General features: G+C 53.6%; 4 protein-coding genes across 4 annotated transcripts; 2 read left to right on the forward strand and 2 right to left on the reverse strand.

Annotated features, from left to right (window-relative positions):
• Positions 1–134: 134 nt before the first annotated feature.
• Positions 135–674, reverse strand: COL26b_009746 (uncharacterized protein; the record flags this gene model as incomplete). Its single annotated transcript, XM_053182463.1, has 2 exons — positions 135–486; positions 541–674. The coding sequence occupies 2 exons, from the start codon at positions 672–674 to the stop codon at positions 135–137; spliced, it is 486 nt and encodes a 161-aa protein (XP_053033550.1).
• A 2,061-nt stretch (positions 675–2,735) lies between these two features.
• On the forward strand, positions 2,736–3,702 carry COL26b_009747 (uncharacterized protein; the record flags this gene model as incomplete). The annotated part of the gene is made up of 3 exons (XM_053182464.1): positions 2,736–3,128; positions 3,189–3,493; positions 3,594–3,702. The coding sequence occupies 3 exons, from the start codon at positions 2,736–2,738 to the stop codon at positions 3,700–3,702; spliced, it is 807 nt and encodes a 268-aa protein (XP_053033551.1).
• Positions 3,703–5,577: 1,875 nt separating this feature from the next.
• COL26b_009748 (uncharacterized protein) lies at positions 5,578–6,003 on the forward strand (the record flags this gene model as incomplete). Its single annotated transcript, XM_053182465.1, has 1 exon — positions 5,578–6,003. The coding sequence occupies one exon, from the start codon at positions 5,578–5,580 to the stop codon at positions 6,001–6,003; it is 426 nt and encodes a 141-aa protein (XP_053033552.1).
• Positions 6,004–17,882: 11,879 nt separating this feature from the next.
• On the reverse strand, positions 17,883–19,462 carry COL26b_009749 (uncharacterized protein; the record flags this gene model as incomplete). The annotated part of the gene is made up of 2 exons (XM_053182466.1): positions 17,883–18,703; positions 18,784–19,462. The coding sequence occupies 2 exons, from the start codon at positions 19,460–19,462 to the stop codon at positions 17,883–17,885; spliced, it is 1,500 nt and encodes a 499-aa protein (XP_053033553.1).
• Between the last annotated feature and the right edge of the window lie 5,146 nt (positions 19,463–24,608).

Raw genomic sequence — 24,608 nt, forward strand, 5'->3', positions numbered from 1 at the left:
CCGTGCTGTTTCCAAAGTCACGTGACCTGTACCATAGTTCTTCCTTTCCCGATGGTTCCTGGTTACACCTGTGTTACTGCTTACATATGTTCTGCGTTAGCCGCCGAGATGCCAGGCGGGGCTGTTCCAACGTGTCATGCCTGTCGGGTCGTAACAAAAGGGTAACCGTATAGCTCATGGAGAGCCTTTGTAGCGAAAGATACGTCCTCAAACTGAACAAAACACATAGGGCCGTGCTGCTTGGTCCGGAAGCAGAGGCGCACATATCCTATTTGCTTGGCGAACACAGCCTTAAGCTCTTCCTCGGAAGTGTCGATAGGAAGGTTACCGACATAGAGAGTGTTGCAGGGCGGTTTCGGGTTCAGTGGGTTCCCCGGCAGTGATTTCCTGGCAAGTTCCGATGACTCGAACAAATCCTCAGTAACCGGTCTCTCCGGATTTCTCAGAACTTTCCAGAATCTTAGTTGGGCCTCAAGTTCCGATTTTCTAAATAATGTCAGCATTCATCGTGCATGAAGGCACAAGGAATAGCAGACTCACCTCACTTCAAACCCGACTTCGCCAAGCTTTTTCCTGATTTTCTTCTGAGACAGGCGATCGAACACATACATCATCTCGATCGCGTCCTTATACTGTGCCCATTTTGGATCGGAAGGCGACAGGCGCTTGGTCATGTCGTTAACTTGCGGAGCTGGAGATATAAGCTCACTCGGGAAAACGTCGGTCGATATCTCAGGGCTTTGGTTCGTGCGACCTGTTCCTGGTGATACTCCCGAGTATGACCTTGAGGTGACACTCAGGAACTTTGAATCACAATTCACTGCAACACCTGGTTCAACAGATTGGTTCAATGGCTGTTGGTTCTCGTCGCCGCCTGTTTCTTGATTTGGGTCCGGCACATCCACATCCTGGAGGCTAGAGGTATGGCTATCCGAGTCGCTGTCGTCGTCACAGTCTGAGTCAACCCCGGTTGGAAAAGAGGACAGGGAAATCTCTTCTAAGTGATTGGAGAGGTGTTGTAGTATCGTAGATTTTCCCTGCCCGGTAGCCTCCAAACATAGGGGACATTTGAATGATTCCCACCGGCTGGCATAATAATGATCCAACGCCAGATGCTGAACCCAGTCTTCCCGAGTCAGGAAAGGCTCGGTTCCGTACTGGCACGAAATATCATGACAGATCCAAGGTCGCAAATCATTGAAAAAGTGCTTTCTAGCATTGGTTAGCGTCTTCGTTGAGTTCAAAATAGGCCGCAAACTTACTTCCAAGTCGAATTATTCCAGACGCCAGCTTGAAGACGGCCACATGCAACACAATCGAAAGACTTCCCTTTCTTTGCTTCAGCTGGCAGTGTTGGAATCTTGATCGAGTGCTTAATGTTCTGTCCATATGACATTATCGTTTCCGCGTAGGAGCTTCCGGGCACGATTGACGGCCCGAGCCCAGAATCAAGGGAGGTAGATCCTTTTTCTGTAAGAGGAAGGGGAGCAGCTGCGGCCCTTTCTTCATCTGTTGTTACCCCCATATTTTGCTCCTTATCCAATTGGATTCTTTGAAAGCGTTCCCAATTTGCACTGGCAAGTCGGTAAACCAGTTGGTGCTGAGCATGCGGAAATCGGTTGACAATACGGTCCGAATAGAATTGAAGCGGTGTCCATGATTGCAGTTCATTTGTTCCCTTTGATGTCTGTTTTGTCTGCCGAGACTCAACAAACGGAGACTGGATGAGAGGCTCAAGATCGACCAAACATTCGACGTCCGTCTGTATGTCATACGCTATATCTTCCCAGTCGTTCGAGTCAGATACAGTGGAGCTATCACCTTCACTATCTCCGTCGTCAGATCGGCCGCAATTGTCTTCCATGGTCGTCTGTGCTTCCCATGTCAAGGATTCAAGAAGGCTTGTCCGGTACTGCATATCCCCGTTTGGTGGAAAGAGTTTGGGGATCAGTCCTGGAGAAGAAATTAGCCACGCGATTTTCTTTCCACTGATGAGTAAAGACTAACGACTGAATAGCGTTTCACTGATGCTCGCAAGATGCTCCAGTATGCATCGCTGCAATGTGGTCGACTGCTGTATGGCATTATCGAGATTTCCATGAACAACATCATGGCCATCAGCCCAAAGTATCAACGAGCTTCCATTTCTCTCTAAGCTACGATAAGTAGATCCGGGTATATCCTGCCGGCAGCTCGTTTCTTTAATCGCGGCTTTGATTACCGTTACGCACTCCGCGCAAAGTCGGCTGACGAGGCTCTTAGCTTCTGGGGCGTCCAGGACCGCTTCAGCAATCCAATTTTGTATTCGAGCGGAATCATAGGTGTCTGCTTCTCGCGGAGATTTCATTTTCTTCGGTCATCTTTGTCCATGGAGTCGACCCTCGATTGGCGAAATGGTTTCCTAGAGGAACGTGGTGATCCAGATCGAAAGATGCCTGGGCATGACATGCATTCGGGAAGAAAAAATGCCTCGCTATCTGCACGTGAGACAGGTGATACGGGTGCTGAGGGGCTGTGCCGCTGCCACTTTTCTTCTTGGCTCTGGCGATGTCTGATTCGTCAGCTCTACATAGAGCTTGTCTGACTCAGCGTCAGCGCAGCCTGCTTGTCACACGTTGTGACGTCGGCACATCCAACCTAACTTGCGCTTTCGTTTGAACAGACTCTTTCTCGTTTGTTTTAGTTCATCAGGCTCTTGACTATCGGATACTAGAGGCTTTTGCTTTTGAGGTGCCATGGCCGAGCTTGCGCTGGGCGTTGCTGGCATCGTGCCCTTGATCGGCGGTGCGATTAAGGCATACAAAGAAGTCAAACGCAAGTTGAAGCTCTTTCGACACCGCTCCAAAGAGACCAAAAAGTTACAGAAAGTTCTCAGGATTCAGCGTCAAGTTTTCGCCAACGAATGTCGATTATGGCTCAAATTTGTCATTGAGGACGATGATATTGCTGCAGACATGGTATCCGACGCCGACCACGATGGTTGGCGTGGGCCTGATCTCGATGCCTCACTTCGATCCCGATTGCACGAAAACTACGATACATGGCATGATATTACCGCCGAAATCTCTCAGAGTATTAGTACTCTGGAAGCAGATATAATGAATTTGGAAGAGCGCACTAAGGCGAAGGTATGTCGATCCTTCGGGAAATTCGGTGAAGGGGCGATCCCTTCTACTAACGTTTAACAGAGCGGAAAATTGAAGAACATTGTTAGAAAAGGTCAGGAGGGTGTCAAAGTTGCATTAAACGCAGCTACTTTGGAGAAGACGCTGGACAAGCTTCGGTCATCCAATAACGAGCTCAAGGGCCTGAGAGAGCAGGTTGTGGAGATCCACGAACCAAAGTCTTGTTCCGCTGTCCGCGCTAAATCTTCTCGGAGAGGAGACTGGGCTAGTCTCATCAGGACTCGAAGGGCCTCGAAGGCTCTCTATGAGGCACTGGTGCGGACATGGAATTGTGGACAACCTGGTCACCTCGGGCATGCCGTGAAGCTGTTCGTGGAGACACACAGAGTGCAAGGCGAAGTACAGATGAACCTAGCCCTCGTCTGCCGTAACCATACCAGGGAGATGTTAAAATCAACACTCGTCCAGCTGGAAGTACGATCGCAGAACTTGGAATGGATCGAGCCCAAACTCCCTGGGCAGCTCTCCTCTACTCAAGAGGACGGATCTGCTTCTCACAAGCGACTCAAGGTTGTGAGATTTGCAGAAACCGCAGTTCAGACACGCGTACAAAGCAATGATGGTCTTGCACATGTGTCTTCCGGTCAAAGTACTGCCTATGAATCTTGTGACCTCGGACTATCGAAGGATATTTGCAAGGAGCTCACGCGACAACTAAATGCAAAGTGCCTAGGTCACTTGGACGTACACTCAGACGAAGCGTTCCGCCATTCATTTTATCCGGCTAAAGATAGCTTTTGTAAGGGGGCTCTTCATTCTCCGTCTACAAGCCAGAAGGTGGTTGCTATGGACGAGGTTCTTGATGATTCGTCAAGAGACTTTTTTTCGACGCTCGATCGGCTCAGACTAGCTCGCTCTTTGGTAACAGCAGTTCTCAAGTTTCACTCCACGCCATGGCTGAGCGAATTCTGGCGATTGAGAGACCTTGCTTTCTTCAAAGCTCACCAAAGCGAAGAGGTTTCAGAAGCTCTCCGCACACTGCATCTCCGCGTAGAGGTCACCCAACATCAGCTCTACTCGATGGAGGACGTTCAAGCCTCGTCAGACTCGTTAGCTCCATCCCAAATATCAGAAGATGAACGATTATTCTGTGGAATCGACAACTCCACACTACACAGTCTTGGTGTGGCACTCCTGCAAATAGGTAGGTGGACCAGAGTTGAGCCAGAGGACGTCCTCAAGGTTCGCAAGTTGGCTTTGAGAGCATCATCATTGGGTCCCCGATATCACGAGATTACTCAAAAATGCCTCCGTTGCGACTTCGGGTACGGATCGGATCTAACCAAACCGCGCCTTCAAGAGGCTGTGTACGAGAATGTAATTGGCGCGTTAGAGACGATGATATCCAGTCTAGAACTTGCGGATGATTAATCGCACCCTTATTTAGGCAGCACTTTTGTTCATAACCGGCAGCACAAAACTTTGGCTTCAATACACCGAGAACTTGTGAGTCGACTCACTCTGTTGCTGGATTGGACCATAATCTATGCTCTCAATACCAGAAATACGATGCTTTCCTCAAGACCTTCCCATTTCAATTGCAGCGCAAGGTGTGGTTTCCTAGATCTGTTATGTTAGTAGGAAGGGCCCGTTCCCTCCGTATTTCCAGAACTGAATACATCGGTTCGATAACTTCCTCCGTTCCAGCAGCCTTGTCACCAATCCCATCAGGAACAACACTTTTCAGAGATGGGGCCCAGCCACAATATCTGAGAATGAGCTATTACCGTGGTTCTCCTTGATCTCAAGTCTGACGGCTAATTGGAGAGCACGTCTCGGTTTTACCCACGGCGAACTCGCTCGGGTAAATTCCGCCGGCTGCACTCCATTTACTTTGCGCCGGCACAGCTCTCGTATAATCCATATTAATATTAATGAACTCTGCGATGCCAAACGAGGGGCAGAACGCTACCTTTTACAGTGGCAGCTGAGTTTAAGCTTGGGTTGGGAATCAGAATACTAGCATTTAAGTCTCGAGCATCCATCACTCTGCACTCACTGCTTCTAGCACAGCCTAGCACCCACGATGCGGGCCTACCACCTAGCTTTGCTGGGCTTTGCGGCTCTGAGCATTGCTGCTCCCCAGTTTGGAATAGGAGAAGGCTCTGTCATCCTAATTCCAGGTGGCAATTCTCCTACCAACCCTCCTATTACGGCACCGGACATAAGGCCAGGAAAGCGACAGGTAAGTACATCCCAGACTTTACACGTTCACATTCCATACGATCCTTCCGACGTTTCTTCTAGCTGTCTTTATGACGATGAACTAATACTCTTCCAGGCAGGAGCAACCGTAACACGGCGTGATGGAAATTTTGGTGCCCTCAGAGACACCTATCTCTCACTCCTTGAGTCTTACACCAAAGAAGCCAAGCCATCAGTAGGCACATACATGATACTGCTACACCTCGCCGACATTCTTGCTGGCAAGGGCGTTGAGGTCGACACCATCGCGCTCGGCGAAGCCACCGTCGTCTTTGGCCCTTCTGCAAAACGACAAATCTTTGAAATTGGCGGCTGCAAGGACTCTGATGTCATTGGTCTCCGCGCAACTTTGACGAGCCTGCTTCTCATTTACGGGAATAAGCCTCCTTTCGAAATCTGGAACCTGGAGCAAGCCATCATCGCAGCCCTCAAAGCATGTGGTCAAGACATCGGTGTCGGTCCCATCATCCCCGACCAACCAATTCCGGGTGGTCCGCTTATCCCCGATAAGCCTGTGCCCGGGGGCCCGATCATCCCAGACCAGCCGGTCCCGGGTGGGCCCATCGTCACTCAATCTCCGGTCCCCGGAGGTCCGATCACCCCCAGCGACTAGGTGTGTGGCTGCCAGCTCGCTGGTTGAGTCCCGGCCGAGTCTGAAGATGCGACCAGCAAATCCGTAGGCAGAGCAGGGCACCACCGGAGGAACACCACGGACAAAGATAGAGTTAGTGCGCATGGAGAGTATGGAAAAGGAGGGAGGATGCAAAAGGCCATTTTGTCGGCCGCTTGAAAACCCTGTCATGAATCTTCACGATGTTTGACTTTCCCATGTCTTTCCGTTTCTTCTTCTGATGATTACTTTCTCATTCCAAAAGGCTTGATTGACTTAAGCTCGCGGTTTCCGGCTCCAACGTGAGATGCGTTTCATGTTTGCTGAAAGATGAGTGTCAAAGCGTTACAGCCCTATATTCATTTTGAACTAACAAGACAGAGAAGCTCCGTGTTCCTTACTCTGACAGCTCACAACCTCGAGGCATCGACATCAAACGACAAGACAGGCGAGACAGGAACAGCGGAGCAGGCGGTAATCAAGCATTTCTTGTCCGAAGTCATCTGGTGTTTATTCGTCCTGAAGTTGGGCTCAAATTCTCATCTCAAAGCTGAAGAGTGAGATTGCGGTATGAGAATCATCTCAAGGTCCCGGATAGAGTCGCAAACGCGTATCAGCTATGATCCTCATCGTCGCAGGACGCCCGACACTCCCGGTCAGCCTCGTGATAAAGCCATCACCAAACCCACCAACATGTCAACGCCAAGAAACTCGACGATGGGTGTTCCTGTTTTTATCAGCCTTCTCCCGCAACCTTAACACCGAACACGTAGGCCTCATCACCCTTTTCCTTCGCTATCCGGTTCCGGTTCTAGAAGAGGCGCATAGCAACTCAAATCTCGCTCAGACAAGCTGTCAATGTTTCGTTATCACGGAAAGATATCATAGGGCAGCAAAAGTCAACTTTAACAACGGATTTCCCCCTGATCCTATTTCTCCTACTTCAACTGAAGTCACGATGCCATATCCAATGACAAGCCCTCGGTCGCCGGCCCAGTTGTCCGAGGCGCGTCCCTGATGGCTGACAAACTCAAACAAGTTCTATTGCGGGCGGGAAGCCACTGTCCTTCGCGGTCATGTTTCACTTGAAACTCCCGACCGAACTCCGGCCAGTCTGCCGACGAGCACGGAGCACCCACTCCGGCCGTAAGCCTTCTTTTCTGGTACGGTGACCCCAGGAGCCACTCGGCCGCCCAAGAGGACTGCCGCATGCCGTCCGGCCGCAGTGATGGAAGATGGGCGGATGGTAAAGTCGTAGTCGATTCAAGGATTTCCGAAAACGTGCTTCTGACCTCGTCCTTACCCCAAACCAGACAGCACACACACAAATACACATGCAGGACGAGAAAGGCTAATCTTGGTTGCTGCCACTGCTGCCACGCTGACAAAGACGCGTGCAGCCCATGGCTTTCCCTGCAAACGGATGAAGCGGGAAAGCCACGAGACAACCAACACAACGAACATACTTCTCTTGGCGGTTCTCTATTTCGCGCCTTTCGGCTTTAGTGAGAACCCGGAAGCTCTCATGAACTGCAAAACGCCGAGTCATTCTATCAAACAAATCCCATCACGATCATCATCACGATCCTTTCCCCACACAAACTTTCAGCCCAACCCGTCCATGGCTCTTACCTTTCCCTCCCATCCCTCTCCAAAACTTCTGCCCCCGGCCGGCGTTCATGGGACCATTTCGACTGCATCGTGGCCTGTTCCCCGGCGCCGCTAGATTCACAATCACGCAACACTTCAACCCACAAGCTCAGCCCATGGAACATCGTGAACACCCCATCCCAGAAACGTGGTGAACCCAAACAAACTGGCCAGTGCACAACGACACAACAAAAGGCAACATCGAACTTACACTTTGCCTACGCTTGCCCACTCGAAGCCAAACTCGTTTCTGCGAGGAAGGGAGAAAACGCAACGTCGGCGCCATCCGCGACGAACGCGTGCTCTCTCCAATCTTGCTTGCACCCATCTACAAATCATCCATCTCATCACATCCCGTCCACATCCTGTTTTAGAGTTTGGATACCTTCACTCCTTCGGATACGATCACGCCGAGGCGGCGTGAGCGTAGAACAGTGCACCCAAAAGGGACGAGACGAGTCATTGTGGCCCAAACTCTGCCATCGCGCAGGTGCTAACAAAACTCTTTGCAACCAGGTGCGTGGCTAGTTAGACCGAATACAGGTAGGCAGGATAAGGGACCTTGTCACACTTTCCGCTGGGCCATGATGGTTCCTGGAACTCAATCATGCCACAGCACATGGCGAACTGTCCGGTGGCAGATGACGAGCTGTCGTTTTCATCTCGCACAAGCTGGAACTTGACGCCGTGCGCGGTTTAGGGACAGATCTTCTCTCCTTAATGTCAACGGTCTGGTCCCCGTTAATATGAGTCAATTATGCTCTCAGACGGGTTGAGCGTCTTGCGGTTCAACCTCTGGCGTCATTGGTAAGGAGATTGTATCGTCCGTGCAAAAACGCGGTGTACTGACCGAAAAGGGGGGCCCTGTTCACTCACCACCCTTCACGACTTTTAACCTCTCGCGACATATCGACATGGGGGCATAGGGGTCCTCAGCCACGATCCAAGCGGACGGGATTCCCTTCGTCATACGCTGAGCACCGTTCATCAAGCCACGTCAATCAAGGTCTATCCAGGACCGTATGATGGCAAAAATGCACAGCTCATCCAGCGGCCCCAGACACATGCTCCGGCTAACTGTCGCATCATGATGAGATGGTGTGCCAAAACATTGTCCGCCTCACAATGGACCAGACGGCACATCATTTTTACAAAGCAAGCCCGTCGATCATAAGCAATAAGTTCCCTACCCTTATGTCGTTTGAAGAGCCCTCAATGTCACCCATCAATACCTATACTTCGCAAGCATCCAATCCATCAGGCTTCATCCCCGTGTCTGAGGTGTCCCGTGCTTATGTCTGGCCTCTCGCCGCCGCTCCCGCGAAACCCTTGATAACTTATGACGCCTATCAGAGCACATTCAAATCTCTTGGCGACCGACGCCATTGACACAGAGCCGCCGCCACGAGCGGACACTGGTGCGGCCACGTCTCGTAATAGGCCAGGGTCCAGACCCAGCACTGCAAACAGCGCAGTCGCACGAACCACGGACCGTGATGTCGGGTTATGTGGACCGTAGGCATCAAGCCACTCACATCGAGATTACCAAAACATATTGAAAGCGAATACAAGCCAAAGCTGTCCTTTCCAGCGCGTGGAGTGAGGCTCCACTTCTCCGGCGGCACGCGGCGTTCACGGGAGAGGAAGGAGGGCGAGCTTGACGCCGTCCCATCACAGCCCTCCGGGGTACCAGTTCCGCGCATCCTACTACTCATCAGCCGGCGCGGAAGGAACATTCACAAGAGGCTCGAACGCATGGATCACTTGACGCCCGCCTCACAACCACTCCCGCTCTCGGTCCCTTTTCTCAACACACGAATGGTCTCTTCCTAAAGAAGAGGAGGTAACCCACCCCCCGCCACGCCCAGCGCCAAGGTAGCCCACGAGCCACGGTACGCGTAGATTTGGATTACATAATGGCGGCTTGGAAACAGGCTGATATAGTCAGAGGCGTACAGAAACAGAAAAGACGGTACCGTGCGCCGCCGCCTCGCTTAGATGCTGGACCGGTGCGCGGCTCGAGATGAGGACCCCTGAGGCCTGTCGGGGAATTTTCTCTATCTCGACGGGACGTGGGAAGAAAACCAAGGCTGCGTAGCGTGGGCACGGATACGAGACTATTGAACGAACAATGGTAGCAGAACCAACGCGGACGGGAATTATTATCCCCTTAGCGCTTGGCTATCGTGTAAGTGGTTAGTCACCTCGTTCAACCACGGGCCGCCATGATCTGTGCTGTCCGTCTTCGTCGAAATATGAATCTGCCGGGAAATCTCCAGACATCATGAGATTACTAACAAGCCGTGCCTTGTCGAGCTAGCCGGTTAGTCACCGTGCAGGACCTGTCGCGAAGCTTGTCTGCATATTGTCAATATGTAGCTCGACGTCAAGCCACTGCTCGGACCCGATCCTTTGCTCCAGCCACGGTTGATCATTACGGAGGCTTGAGTGTTTGCGGCTTTGCTCTCACACCTTTGTGTCCCACGCCCGGCTCATCTACTCTCGAGCTCGTCCCCCCTCGTACCTGATTGGTTCACACCCGGAGACGAGCCTACGCACGGGAATGGCTTGCGTAGTAAGCGGCCGTGGGATCGTTGACCTCATAGCGTCTCGAAAACATCAGACGGCGGCTGTCAGAAGGGGCGGTGCATAGGGTTGGGACCAGGGCGCACGCGCGGGCGGCGGCGGCAGGTCCCAAGGTTCCCCTCCAGCTGCGTGGCCTTGTGAGGCAGCGGACGTCGGAAGGCGACCCCCTTTGAAGGATTTGTTGACTTGGCTTGCGGTCGGTCATTGTTCATGCGCTTTGGTGTTGAGCTACCTCTTTGATGATGTTGATAGACATGGATCAGATATGTCGGAGCAAACCCTGCGGCAAGGGTTGTTTGACAGAGTTCTGACAGCTCCAAAGTCAAGTGGCGATAGACGAGCTCGATTGCGCCATCGTCAAGCGCGCAATGATAGGACGACATCTTTTCGCGGTGTTTTGCCTGAGAGGGCAACTGTTGTTGGTTTAGCGGGGGGGTACGGATACGTTGCAGTATGCCCTCGGCAATCTCCAACCGTTCAGCCTGCGCGCATGTCCGGGAAGATCGAAGATCTCCTGGCTTCCTTTGCGAGACATAGCTAACCTTGAGACGGGCAAAGGGAGACCTACGTGGTCGATCCCACTTGATAACGAAGCACTCTCGGATAACCTGGCGTGTTGATCTCCCTCCGCGCCCGTTCTCAGTAGCCAAGACACGATCAAGACGTTGGCCTTAATCGAGTTGGGAATACATTCGTTAGTGCTTTTGATGAAAGCTGAGCTGGTGTTTGGTCCCAGATTTCCCACCTCAGAACATGGTGTTGTGTCTCGAAGATGAATCGCGATGGACGACGGAATGGGCCAAAGTGCAGCGTTTTCAGGAGCACACGCACCGGCTAAGTCTAAGACATCGCGTGGTCTCTCTTCCCACCACGCGAAGATCACTACCCAAACCAGGGGCACGTCATCCCAGTTACTTGGGCAAGCTCCTTCGCGCGGGATGGAAGCGCCGGGTGCAGAATCCGGAAGGGATGGCTTCTTCGCGGGTGTCTTGACGGAGGTTGGCTGGCGGAGGGGGGCCAAGAAAGCTCCTCGAAACTCTCTAGATCGGGGTGGCAACGTGTAATCGAAGCTTTCGCGATGAGGAGGCCTTTTGCGAAAGCTAGGATGGCAGAGACGCTAGTCCGTATGCCACATCTGAAGTCTCATTGGCCGGTGCTAGGAGCTAAAATTGATGAACGGCGTGGTCACAATGCGCTGAGTATCGAGATGGGAAAGGTGAGAGAGTTTTGCATTGTTCGCAAGAGAGTCAATTGGACGAGGAGCTATGATCCCAGATCTCCACCACCTCTTTTTTTCCGGTATCGCCACCAGCGTAGGTCATTGCCAAGCCGATCGTTTGTCGGTAGCTACGGCATTATAGGTTTGCTGGCGCTTCGTATTCAGGCTCCGTCATGCCTCCGTGTGAAGAGTAAGTCTCCGGCCCCAGAACGCCGGCCCCGTCCGTGCTGAAGCGGGGAGCATCCACACACACTCGACATCTTCTCCGAGCCCCCGGAGCTATTGGAAAATTGTTCGCCACCGGATATAGCTGAGCGGAGCTCTTAGCTGTGTCTGATGTGTTTGATGTCTCTTCTCGGCGTCAGACAGACCTGAGTGATACATTGGCGATGCTCCACTGCCATCGCGATCGCTGAACAATCCCATTCATGATGGACCACGAGCTACCTTAGTCACTGGAATGAGTGGGGGAGACAGAGACACTCGGACTCCCGGCCAGCTCTTGGAACGCAACATTCAGGTGACACAGAGACAACAACCACCGACAGAAACCCGATCTTGGACATCGACAACCGGCCTTGCGACGACATGTCAACAGTCATCAACGACTGAATCCCCCATCCAATGCTATAGGCTATTGAAGATCACCCGAGGAATGGAAGCATTGTCCCAGGAGAGGCCATGTACCACCGCCGTACGGCAGACGTTGCGATCGAGGTTGGAGAACGTGCCATGAAGGGGGGCGTGTAGCGATCTCGTCACACCATGAGCAGTCTCCTCAACCCACGAGACACCGTCGACGTAGCTGGTTCAATGTCGCCCAAACCGTCGTCACTCACGTAACTGCTGTCGCGCGTCGTGCCGTCCGTTCCAAGACATGACGAGTCAAGTCCGGGGCGGGGAAGGATTCAACCTCGTCGCTGTCGTCGTCGTTCTCGTGAAACCCCATGTCCATCCCCAGCCCGAACGCGAACTCCAAGCTCCGAAATCTCGAACCACGCCAGCGAGCCACGTTCAAACTGCCGCGTTCCCTACCTGACATGTCTCTCCATTATCTACCCCAAAAAAGAAGCAATGGAGAGTTGTCGCCTGAGATCGATCGCACCACGCATCGCATTGCAACGGCGCCACTCGGCAGCACTCCACAATCACCACACCACCCCTCTGCTGCAAAGGCCGGGCCTCGAACTCTCCCTTACAGCAGCAGATCCTCAACAGCTCCATCTCGATCTTGTCATGTTCGCAGGCGAGTGGTGCTGCCCTCCAAGAGCCACCCCGTATCTCCAAAGAAATTCTACGTCGTCGCCCAAATACCCACCATCATGCGCCGTCCTTGAAAGCGGTCTAGCTTTCCCCTCGCACTGGTCTCGTCCGAAGAGAACAAGAATGTGACAAGCGGAGCCGGCCCAGCCCAAAGGATCGCGGGAGCGCATCCGCGAGCCAGCAACTACCGACGACAGGTTTCTATTGTTCCACAGCCCACTTCAACCACAAGCGCATGTGCATCGTAGACCGGACCAGAATCCAAAGAATCCCCATCTTTTTTTGTTATGCGTAGTCTGTCGGTATGCTGCTAGTGGTTCCCCCGGCTCTTGAGTTGTCAAAGCTGGAGCTTGGGTTTCTGTATGTACCTTACCTATCTGCAAGACCAGTTGGACAAGGTGACAACCGAACAAACGCCCCAGCATGAGGCACCTGTTCGAAAACGGCTCGCCCCAGTGACATTTGCCCAATCACGTCCAACAAGAGCACTTCAAGCCACGCCTTTACTAGCCATCGCCCAAGGACCGTCGAGTCGGTCTAGGCCGGGCCACACTCTTCACCGCCCATCTTGTCATATTTCTGCTTGCAGCCGAAGGGCATCCATATCGAATATCACGGTACCACAGCGGGCAGCACGGAACCAGGTACTCTATCCAAACAATGCGCGCGCCGCCCACTCAGCCGAAGGGAAAATATTGTCCGATAATTCTGCAAATGCGCTCGCATTGAATCTGGTATGCGGCGCAGGGCAGCGGCGGCGCCCACAACGGCCGCAACGCGGCAAGGCAAGGCAAGGAACTGCAGCCCACCCATCGAAACATTGAATGATCGACACATAGTGTTTGTGTGTGCAGCGTGTGATGCGGTGGGCTTGCAAACCGTGAACGTTGTTGCTTGATTGAACCCCCGGCCCCATGCCCCAAAACGCGGTCAAACTCTATCACAAGTCAAACCCAGAGCTTGGCCGGAGCTGTCAACTGGACATCAAACTTCGTGGTCGTCCGTCCGGGGAAGAGCCGGCCAGCACCAAGAACTATCCGGGGTCCGGGTTTGAACAACACAGCGACTCAATCAAGTTGCCCTTTTGCGTAGGAAACGGGGGCATTTGGCGCATCACCCAAAGTGGGATGGAGCCCATTTCTAGACTCTGGGACCAGGCAAGGTCCCGTCAGAACCAAAGAAACCATCAGATAGCCTCTGCCGGTGGTAAACTCACCTTTCCCCTCCGTTGAACCCCATGATTGAACAAGCAAAGGACAACGAGAGCACCGCGTGCCCTTTCTCTCTCCACCGCCAACTCCCGGCCCCGCCGTCGCCGCCGCCCAACTCGCAGCCATCCACACCACCAGACGGACCCTCCGTTGGGCCCTGCCTCCTCAAAGTCCGTCTCTGCCGCCGTCGACACCGCTCCAGGGCAGCAGAGGGGGCCATCATCCCAAGCCCTTCTTAGCGTGCGAGATGCCTTCTTCTCCCTCTCAGCCAATGGCCCAGCCCGACCACTCACAACCCGGCGATCGTGGGTAAGGCCTCTCGGGCGAAACCCCTCATCTGCCGTTCTTCGTCTTCCTCCCTTCAACGACCGTCGTCATAATCACCACACATCCGCGTGGCAGACATGTCCAGCCTAGCTATTTCAGGACACATCTTGTCTTGTCTAAGAGGCCACTCCCCGTTCATTCATCCATCCAGCCTTTTAGAGGACAACACCATTGTCTGGCAACCTTCAGCCTCTGGAAAGTCCCATGTCCGTTGCCCGCGGCCAATAGTCGTAGTCGTGCTTCCCGTCCCAGTTCTGTCTGCCCTGCGCCGCCGCCGCGCTTCTTCTCTAGTCCCGTCTCAGAATGCTGTACAACTGACGGAACATGTCATCCCATACACTTCTCTCATCAGCCCATACCGAAACATGCACTTACTGTTCTCCATACAACAGCAACACGCACATTTCGCAAGGCCTCCAATTTGTTCCTTCCTGCCCACCCCCAAAGAAAACATACCGCATTTTCCCAGGTCACCAGGAGAACCGGCAAAAGTGCATTGATCCAACAACTCACACGCATCCCTCATGCCCATCCACACTTCGCAGCCCCCATCCATCCATCTGCGCACCTCTCACAGCTCTCCCCGAGCCAGACATACCCTGACCGAAAACGCACACTTGCATGCTCCTAATGCATCTCCGGGGGGCGCCAGGAGGACGAGCCTACGAGGGAAGTGGGTTGCAGCCTACACACATTACAGGACTAAACCACACATACACTTCAATCTGCATACTGCAAGTCTGCATAATACTGACTCTGTCATGCCCCCCCCGTTATCCAACCACCGCCAGTTAACCCAAAAAATCTCGCAACCACCATCTGTCTACCTTCCCGCGAGTCTAGCTGCGGTAGTGAACTGCCAACAACCCAGAAACAACTTACCCTTCAAGGAAAATCGTAGCCCGTCACAATGGTCAAGCCAAGGTAGGGAAAAAAAACAGCACAAGGTAGACCAACCCACCACACACCGCCCCTCCATCCCACCCCAAGTTGAACACTTCGAGCCACACAGCGCCCGAGGCGTCCCTCCATCTTCCTCATTGAACCGCCGTGCCGCATGCGTAATGAGGTGACAACGGTGCTCCCTCCTAAACACGACCCGGTCTACTGCGGTACATACCCATTGCAATTAAATCATGAAATAGAATAATCCGAACCTTGGTTGCTTAGGGGAGCTTCGGAGTACTACTCCCCCTTCCGTAGCACTCACTACCACCGACTGTGTCCAAACCGTCCAATGGGGTCCTCATCCCGCCATCCCGAACCTCTCTTCTTACTGTTCCCTTTTTCCCTCCTCGACATGCCAAAAAAGTGTCAGTGCCATCCATCATGCCCACACCGTGCCATCCATGTCGGGATCATCATTAAACATTGAATAAAATCAAAGGAAAATCAAGAAAACGATCAACCTTCCCTTACCTTTTCCCCCCTTAAACCCAAAACAGCACTTCTCCCGCCGGCCCAGGAAAACACTGCCGTGCCACTCTAAACCCAACCCAGCCCGCCTCAAAACCACCCCTTCCCTCTTCGAGCCTAACTCCCACCCTTTTCTTTCTTTTATTCCTTGTCCCAAGATAGCAAGGATGCGAACCCAAAAACAGGGCGAACGATGACCGTTTCCCACCTCGTCCACCCATCCAACCACCGTCCTTCGATGGAACCTTCGACAGCCCTGCCTTTTTCTTCCCTTCTTGCTTCTTTTCTGCCCTTGTCTCTGGCCGCCTGTCCCAACCATCATCATCCACTATGATTAGGTAGTAGTGATAGTAGTGGCAGTGGTAGCAAAGTGGCGGCAGTGGTAGTAGTGGTTACAAGTCACCCAGCAATCCGATCTTCATCGTGAAGCAAGTCCGGTCTCCATAGGTTGCTTTTTACTATTCACAGGTCTCACCAGCACTGCGCCGCCGCCCTGCACTTATAGAAGTGAACGAGAAAAAAAAATGAAGCTGCCGTGACAACACCGTCTCTGCCGTGCTTATCATAATCACACTTCTCACTGCATGGCCCTTCTGCGGTGACGACGAATGACGGCTGGCGGCCCCTCCCCCCCTTCCAGCCTCTAACCCATCTTTCCAACTCACCAACCCACTCACTCACTCTGCTCTCAAGACTCTAGTCAAGAAACATAGTGGGTGGTCAAGTCTGCGTGCATGTGCGCATGCGTGTGCAACAGAGAAGGCGAATGAATACCTCACTTCCCTCCCCCTAAAATGCGGTCCGATGAGGAACAAGGAAGACGCATGCGATGCACTTTATTCCGTGTGCAAGAGCACAGTCCACCTCGCAACGGGCGCGGAGAGAAATCCAGGCTGTCCATTAAAGCTGAGTGAAGGGTAGGGTAGGCAGGGTAGGGGTGGAAAGGGTTCTTGATAGTTCCGAGTAAGAGAGAGACAAGGAAGGGAGGAGACGTAAAGAAAACGTGGGGGAGCAAGCAGTAGGGAATAACCCATATCGAAGAGTTGTCAGAGAATTAAAAATGCGCCCGGCAGCGAAGGATGCGAGACGTTCTGGAAGAAACCCAGCCCGACCGCAGCACGTCGCAAGAAAAAAAGAGAAGCCAAAAACTCTACGACTACCAACGTTCCCCAAAGAGGCTGCCCTCATGGCCGTAAACACTCGCAAGAGGATCTAGATGCTGGCCGCCCCGAACTTTGCTGATTTTCCTCTCCATCCCTCTTTTGATATCGAGGATTGATCTCATCATTCGATGCGACCACCAAGCAGACACTTTCACTCATTATGACTTTCTCTCATTATGTTTGAAATCAGGTTATGGGAGGATGGGAAAAGCTTTTGCTATTCTATGTATCCCTAAAAAAAAATGTATGCTCGAGATGCATGTTTCCATGCAGGGTGCATTCCCTTGATGGGAAATTTTCACCCACACCACCTCTCGAGGAAACGTAGTTCTTGCGCGAAATTGCTTCGTCGCGAATGTCTTTTTGGGTTCTTGGCCCAGGTATTGTCTAGGTCGTCTTTTCCTCCCAGTTGATCATCTCAGCTCCTTTGCTTGTAACCCCAATCCCAAGAGCAAAAATGACAAGATATGGTATCTCCAAACGATTGTTCGAAACAAGCCTCTTGACAAAACAAGAGACTCCTCCCGATGTGCCTTCCTCGCACCAAAAATATGCATTAGAATCGGAATATCCCGTCCATCTTCGCAGAAAGAACTCCAACCTCCCAGGTCTTTGTGCCCACTGCGCCTGATATGCTTTCCCAGCTTGATCCGTGATAAGAGAGTCGACCGTCACTCTCGTCTTTCCATATCCCAACTCCGCGCTGTAACAAAGAAAAGTAACATGATAAAACAAAATCCCATCTCCGAAATGTGTACAGTTGCCATGGGCAGAAACAGTAGAGCCAAAGTTCCGGACTTTTTTTCGCTGGGCTTTTTGTGGGGCATCCTTTCCGAGCTTTTGAAATTCCAGGTGGCATAAGGGTCCATATCTCGTAACGGAATTAAGAGTCCATGAGCCGCTTGTGCCATGGTTTAAACGTTGTCGTATTAGTGTTGACGGTTTGTTGATCCGAGGAACCCATCCGGCATGGTATGGGTGAAACCATCCTTGGATCGATGGTAACGAGCACAGGCAGGCGCCTGGCTCAACGTATGATGAGCTATCTCAGTAGCAGCCTTGGAGGTGTGCAAAGATAGGGACCTGGTGGTGGAACGGAACATGAGGGTGGATGGCAGGAGCATGCTGAGCATACTTGACCACGTCTCCCCACCAGAACGGAACAAAAGACTTAGGCGGGCAACTGGGTGCCTGCATAGGGACCTGAGGCATGGGAGCATGTGCCTGAACTTGTACTGCCACTGGCGTAGGTACAGGTCCGGTGTACTGCTGAGAAATGAACTCCTGGTTAGGGAAAAAAGCTGTCCTTGGCTCCTCTGGTTCATAGGTCTGGGTGTGGCAAGTTTCCTGTTGCTGTTCCTGGAGGAACTCCTCGTCAAGATCGTCGATGGTTGAGCCGCTGGAGGTAAGCGAGCCGTCGTCGGATGAGCATTCGGAGCCCTCGTCAGAGGATGAGGAGGCAGGGGAGAGAGCGTTATCGTAGTCATCGATGATGGTGTCCTCGCAAGTAACGTATTCGGTGGTGTGCTCCGGCGAAGCAGGCGGCGTGGGGAGCATGACGGGAACGGCCGGGATCGTGAAGCTGGAGCAAGTCTGGATTCTGTTCCTCAACTCGGGCAAAGTAATTCTGTGGTCCGGGTTGCGGGTGAAGATCCTTCCCAAGATATCGTTCAGTTCATCCGACACTGGGAGGATGCTCTTCAAGGTTTCCGGGCACCGCGTGTAAGCACGGTAAGTAGAGTCCTCGAATGAAGCTTGCTTCCATGGGTTACGTCCGCAGGTCAGGTTGACCAGGATGACTCCGAGGCTCCAGACATCATTGGGGGCGCAAAAGTAGAAAGGTCTCCGGGCAGAGTGGTCCAGGCATTCTAAGAAAAGAAAAGAAAGAGTCAGTCGATGTTGGGGGTTTTGAGAGAAAAGGAAAGTGTTCCTCATATGGTAGACCTACCTGGACTCATGTAGAAAGTCGAGCCGCATCCATAGTCCTCAGACCGGTCAGATGAAGTCGCGAGGCCAAAGTCGGCAAGCTTGACGGTCTCTCCGTGGTCTGAAACAAGAATGTTCTCCGGCTTCAAATCCCTGTGGTAGATTCCCAAAGAGTGGCAGTGCTCAACGGCATCCAGAATCTGAAGGAAGACGCTCTTGGCTAGGCTGTCGTTCCCGACATACTGACCACACTCGGTGATGTTGTAAAACAGATCACCTTCCGGGCAATATTCCAAAATAACATAGATGCAGTCCGGGTCATCCACGATCTTGAGCATAGACACCACGTTCGGGTGGGCCGATGCCAAGTAGTGGAGACGGATTTCGCGGTTCTGGAAGGCAACCTGTCGACGATCCAAAGGAGTTCCATCCGGGTTGAACTTGCTGAGGCACTTGACGGCATATCGTACTCCGGTCTTTACATCCACGGCAGAATAGACGACGCCATATGCGCCGGTTCCAAGGATGGTCGTCAACTGCAACTTGCCCTCAAGGAATCTTCCCAGTCTCTCCTCCGGCGTTAACGGGACGTAGCGTGCTTGACAGTTAGGTGCGGTTGTGATGGGCTGAAGGTTCGCACACTTCGTATTGTCGTACACCGGCGACGCGGGAGGAGTGGGATATCCAAATACATGCTGCATGTTATGTGATGTGCGGGTCCAAGTGGGAATCCTTTTTTCTCTGATGGTCTGGGCTGGGACTCTCGGATGAGGTCCTAACAGAGATGAAAAGAGAGAAAAGGAAAAGTAGAAACGGCCTTGTCCTGTGGAATGGAATGTCCTTGGAAGTCCAAAAGGGAAAGAATCCTGGGAAATGTCCTAATGGCCTTTATGGGTTTGAGAGAAATGTCCTTGGTTCGTGTGAGATGTCGAAAGTGTAAGACGTCGAGTCAACGAGTCAAACACGGTGCTGTGTCGCCGAAGGTGTTGGTGAGGGTTGAGTGTCGGTGAGAGAGGTAGTCGTATTGGTCGAAAGTTGATGGGCGACTGAGAAATTACCAGTGCTCCCGAGGATCGTGAGGAGATGTAAAGAGGTCGGCGGGAAGGAGCGTGATGAAGAGTCGATGGTTCAGGTCGAGAGGTGTTCTACCAGCTGCACGATGGTGGGATACGGATGGTTGATAATGACTTCCACCACCCAGATGGAGGAACGAGGCGAAATGATGTTAGCGCTACGTCTACGTACCCTTGTCCAAATGTGTGTTGCGTGGAGCATCCACCACGGCCGGTGGCTTCAAGGGACCCCCAGTCGTCGTCGACATTAACAGAGCAGGGATAGCCATCTTGCCATGTCTTGGGCGTGGGTCCACTAATGCACCATCTATTCTTGAGTTCGACGTGAGCAGCGGGCCAGTGGGTTAGAGTTGTTGGAAGGCCTGAGGCCTGAGGGTCGAGTTGACTTTGGGGGCGTGCAGGATGAGGGGTGTGTAGATGACAAGCCGTGGGCGAGTGACCAGCAGAGTTTCTTCGCCGGGGCGTCGACTAGGGTGGTACTAGGATCGCTGATTGGCGACTCTGCGCAATATACGAGCAGGTATTGTCTGACGCACCAGGTAAAGTGGCCCCGTCCGAAGGGGGTGAGGTGTGTGTGGGCGTGTGGTGTGAGTGTCACTCCCACTCTCGCTCGTTCGCTCTGTTGAGTCTCTCGCTTTCCCGTAGGCTCATCGACGACACCTCACCCCCAGCCGTGCTCCGTCTACCCCTGCTACGGCTACTGGCTGAGTGTGTCAGACGAAACGGATGGGCGATGGGTGTCGAAGGAAACGGGGCGTGCGTGAGTCGTAGCCTCCTAGCCACGCATGGGACGACCCTGACGGGGGGGACACGGACTGTCTTTTGCTCTATGCCCTTCCCTTCCATCCCACGGTGAGCATCGCCCAGTGCCCATGCTGGTCTCTGCTTTGCACCTGCTCTATCTCTCTTTTCTTTGGTGGTCGGTGTTAAGCACGGCGTCATAGGTGCCGTGGCAGGGCGATAGGTAAGCCCTGTGACAGAGGATGTGCAGCTTTTGCTTGCTTTTGCTCCCCCCAGAATTGCTCTTCCATCGTTGGCCGCAGGGCGAGTTTGCCCATCTGCTCCTCACGTTGTTGCCCAGGACTGAAAGCCTCACGCTAGTAAGCGACGACCTCAGAAATGATTGAATCGGGCATGGAATAACAGTCGAATGATGATCGAATGGGACATTAGTCCTCCAACGCGATCCAGGAGTCGTCCGCGCAGTGGGATTATGGAGCTGATCTGCTATGGCTTGTTGCAAACACATTATCAATGCCTCCCAGCTTCCAGCATCGTGGCAGGGCGTTATTGCTGGTACCGGGAAGGGCATGTTGCTTCTGTGACTACCACCAAACAGCGCTGTGAGCAGGCGACTTGGGATGCCCAGACAGGCAAAAGGCTGCTCACGGGCTGATTGGCCTACTGCCATAGTTTTGTAGCCCCAGTTGGAGCCTGCGTGGCGCTTGGCAAGTTGTTTGCATAAAGTCCGGGGGTCGATGAGTGTGGGCTTCGGTGGCCGGCAGCCTTTCTGTTGCAGAAGCTGCTTCGTAGGCTGGTGACGGATCAATGCTGGGCCAGTCTGGCATCAACTGGCTTGGTTCACTTGGTGCCCATCGCTTCCCGTTCGGGTCCCTTGGTACCACTGATTGGCCTCAGGGTTTGCAACCGAACATCGTCCAGTGCACACCTGGTTGCAGGCGTCAGGCCCTGTGGCTGCACCACTCCTCTCATCTGCAGTTTCCGCAGATCGTTCTTTCCCAGCTGATTGGTTGGGCACGCTGAAGGCGACAAATCAAAGGCCGTTCTGCCGGATTTGAATGCTTTCGTGAAAGAGGCTGTTGTTGGAGTGGTCGGTAGTTACGTGGTGATGACTGCTGCGAAGCCACGGGCCAATGAAGCATGTTTCCGGACTTGTGCAGAAGTGCTAGTGAGGAGCAAACCAGCTCTTCTGTGGTCGAGACACCTGTGAGTGGCTGTTCAAACTGGACTTATTCATAGTGATGCCGCACTAGCAACTGCCGGCCAATAAGAGTTGGCTAGCCTTGAGAGCCGTGGTTGTGTTTTTGCTTTGGTTGCGCAAGTCTGGCGGCGATACCAGCCAACTATTCGTACGCTGCGCTGTGCTGGCGGTGCTGGCTGCGCTCGCTGGCGGTTGGACCGAATATGGAGCTTTCAGGCCGTGAAGGACCCTTCCCAAGAGCCGCGGGCCGCGGTGGCCGGTCATGCCGGGCCTGTCTCATCAGACTTCAGTACGAGCGCGGCAAATGATGGACGGCCGTGGGTCGTTTGCTGCAAGTTGCAGGCACCGGAGGCAGCGCTCAGTGAGGATTCAAAAGGACACAGTTGTCGTTACAATGCAGGCAGAGACACACGGAAGACGACTGACTGGCAGTGGTTCCTTGCAGTGACTACGCAGTAGAATCCTGAGTGAATTCCCACTCTCATCAGGCTCAGCAAATTCCAGAAAAGCCCATCGGCCTTGGGGTCCATCTCCGGGAGACCCAGCGGGGCCCCCTTCGAGGCGCTGGCTTCGGTCAGAGTGGGTCTCGAGGCGGGTTCAATGAAGATTCGGTTTCCCTCTTGGACGGGGCTTCGATGCCGGCCAGTGACGGCCGCCAACGTGGTCATGGGTCGCACATGGGCCTGGGAGATTAGGAACGACCGTTGGAACGGGCGAGCCAATGGCGACTTGTACGGCTAGAAAGTGGACTTGGATATGCCAGGCTGGAAGCTGACTGGTCACTATCACGACTGGAGGGGAGCCTCTCCAGGCCGGGATGGACGCCGCAAAGCTGCGCTGGATGCGTGTAGTGCATGCTTCTTGCAGCGAGAGACTGCACGTCTGTGTGGCTCGGAGCGGTAAACGGGCAGAAATGGGAGGGTCTGGCCAGGCGGTGATTTGCTGGCAGGGCGAGGTGGAGGTGCCTGAGGACATGATTGTGTGTCATTCTGGTGCAGCAGCGGCAGTGGTCGAGACAGTCAGTCGAACGTGTGGTGTGTGTGGTCCGTGAGGTGTTCAGCAAGCTGCCGCTGCGAGTTTCTGCGTCTGGTGCGTCTGGTGCCAGGTGCTGAGCCAGTGGTAGCCATGGTCTTGGGCGAAGGGTGAGCACTTGGTTCTCGGGCCTGCAGGCGACAGTCGACAGGCGAGCGTCCAGCAGCCTCGTAACGATGAGACTGGGGGTGAGGACGGGGCGGTGGACAGGGGTCCCCAGGCGCATGTTCCCGACGAGTGAGGCTGTCGACGATGGAGCCATGATGGATCATGATGTCGGAGGACCCATATAATTGTCTGCAGAGGGCTGATCTCGCCGGGCCAATAGGCAATTTCGGGCGTCCTGTTGTAGGATAGCGGCCGTGGTTCACGATGCAGTGTAGCATCGTCGTTTCCGCGGGCGGTTTGGCGGTTTCTCGAGTGGTGACTGCTCACAGTATGTGCCGTCGAAGAAGGCTTGGCTCCCTTTGGATGCCCCTTTTGCCTTGGTCAAGCCCACTCTGGTTTCTGAGGGTTGAGTCTTGATGCTCTTCCTGGCGTTGAATGTCACTGTGTGGTGGTGGTGTGGCGCGCCATGATGCCACTGTCAGGATCGAGAGGCGATGATTGGGTGACGGGGTCAAGTCGATAATCTCGGCTTGAGGGTGCTGGAGGCTTCGATGGGGTTCTCTGCTCCTGCGACGAAGGGGAGGAGACTGAGGGCGGCGTGACGAGCCAGTCCAGGCCGGGCCATGGGCACACATCGCAATGAAGGACGAGGAGACGGACGACGATCGATCTCGTAATCCTGGCGACAAGTCGGATTGCTCGGCTATGGCCATTGACACAGGGCCAGGCCAGAAAAGATGGGATACGACGATGCGAAGCGGCGAGTCTCGAGGAAATTTTCTCGGGTGTCGTGCATGTTTGATGATGCGCCGGGCGCGGGACTCGGAAGGAGTGGCGCAAAGCAAACACGAGCAAAGAACCACGGCCACGGTTCAGTTCATAGTCCAGCCGTCCAGCCAGCCCATGCCCGCCCTGACTGCATCATCGTGTGTTTTGGTGCGTTTAATGTTGAGTGTGTTTTAGTGTTTTTGGGCCAGGGCAGGGCAGGGCAGCAGGCAGAGGCAGAGCGTGTTCCGTGTGTTTGTCTGCATGTCTGCGTCCACGAAAAGCTGGCGCTTGCAGTGTCAAAACGCAAGACAGCATGTTTCTGGGAGAGTGTCGATGTTGCTGCTGACTGTCTGGCGGAATGGATCCGTTGTCTTTGCGGCGATGCGTCAAGCGGCGGTCGATGCACATTCACAGTCAAAGGCAGGCAGGCACAGGCAGCAAGTCAGTGTCAGTCAGAGGGAAGGAAGGTTGACAGAGGCCGTGCTTCTTCCTTCCTTCCCGCCCGCAAAAAGAAGCAACCAACCATTCTCGAGGCCACGAGCCAATCAACGACCGTTGTACCGCACCGAAAAAGCAAGAAAGGGCAGGAGCGGTTGGCAGTTGGCAGGAGCAGGGAGGGCCGCAGTGTTTTGGCGGGCGGGAACAGGAGGCAGGAGGAGGCAGGAGACAGGAGTAGAGGCGCCAGTGCGAGGCAGGTGCAGGTGCAATGCGGTTGCAAGTGCGAGGCAAGGCAAAGGCACGGCAAGGCAAGTGCACCCACGCGCCATAAGTGGCTGTGTGGCACAGAGGCGGGTGATGGGTGGGTTCGCAAAAAAAAAAAAAAAAAGTGCAGGTGCCAGGGGCGGGCTCCTGCCATCCATCCACTCACCAGCACCTGCCACCCGTCAACCGCTAATCGCCACTGCCCACCTCCAACCTTCCTCC

Source organism: Colletotrichum chrysophilum, assembly GCF_026319265.1.
Source record: "Colletotrichum chrysophilum strain AFK26 chromosome Unknown scaffold_97, whole genome shotgun sequence".
Taxonomy (NCBI): domain Eukaryota; kingdom Fungi; phylum Ascomycota; class Sordariomycetes; order Glomerellales; family Glomerellaceae; genus Colletotrichum; species Colletotrichum chrysophilum.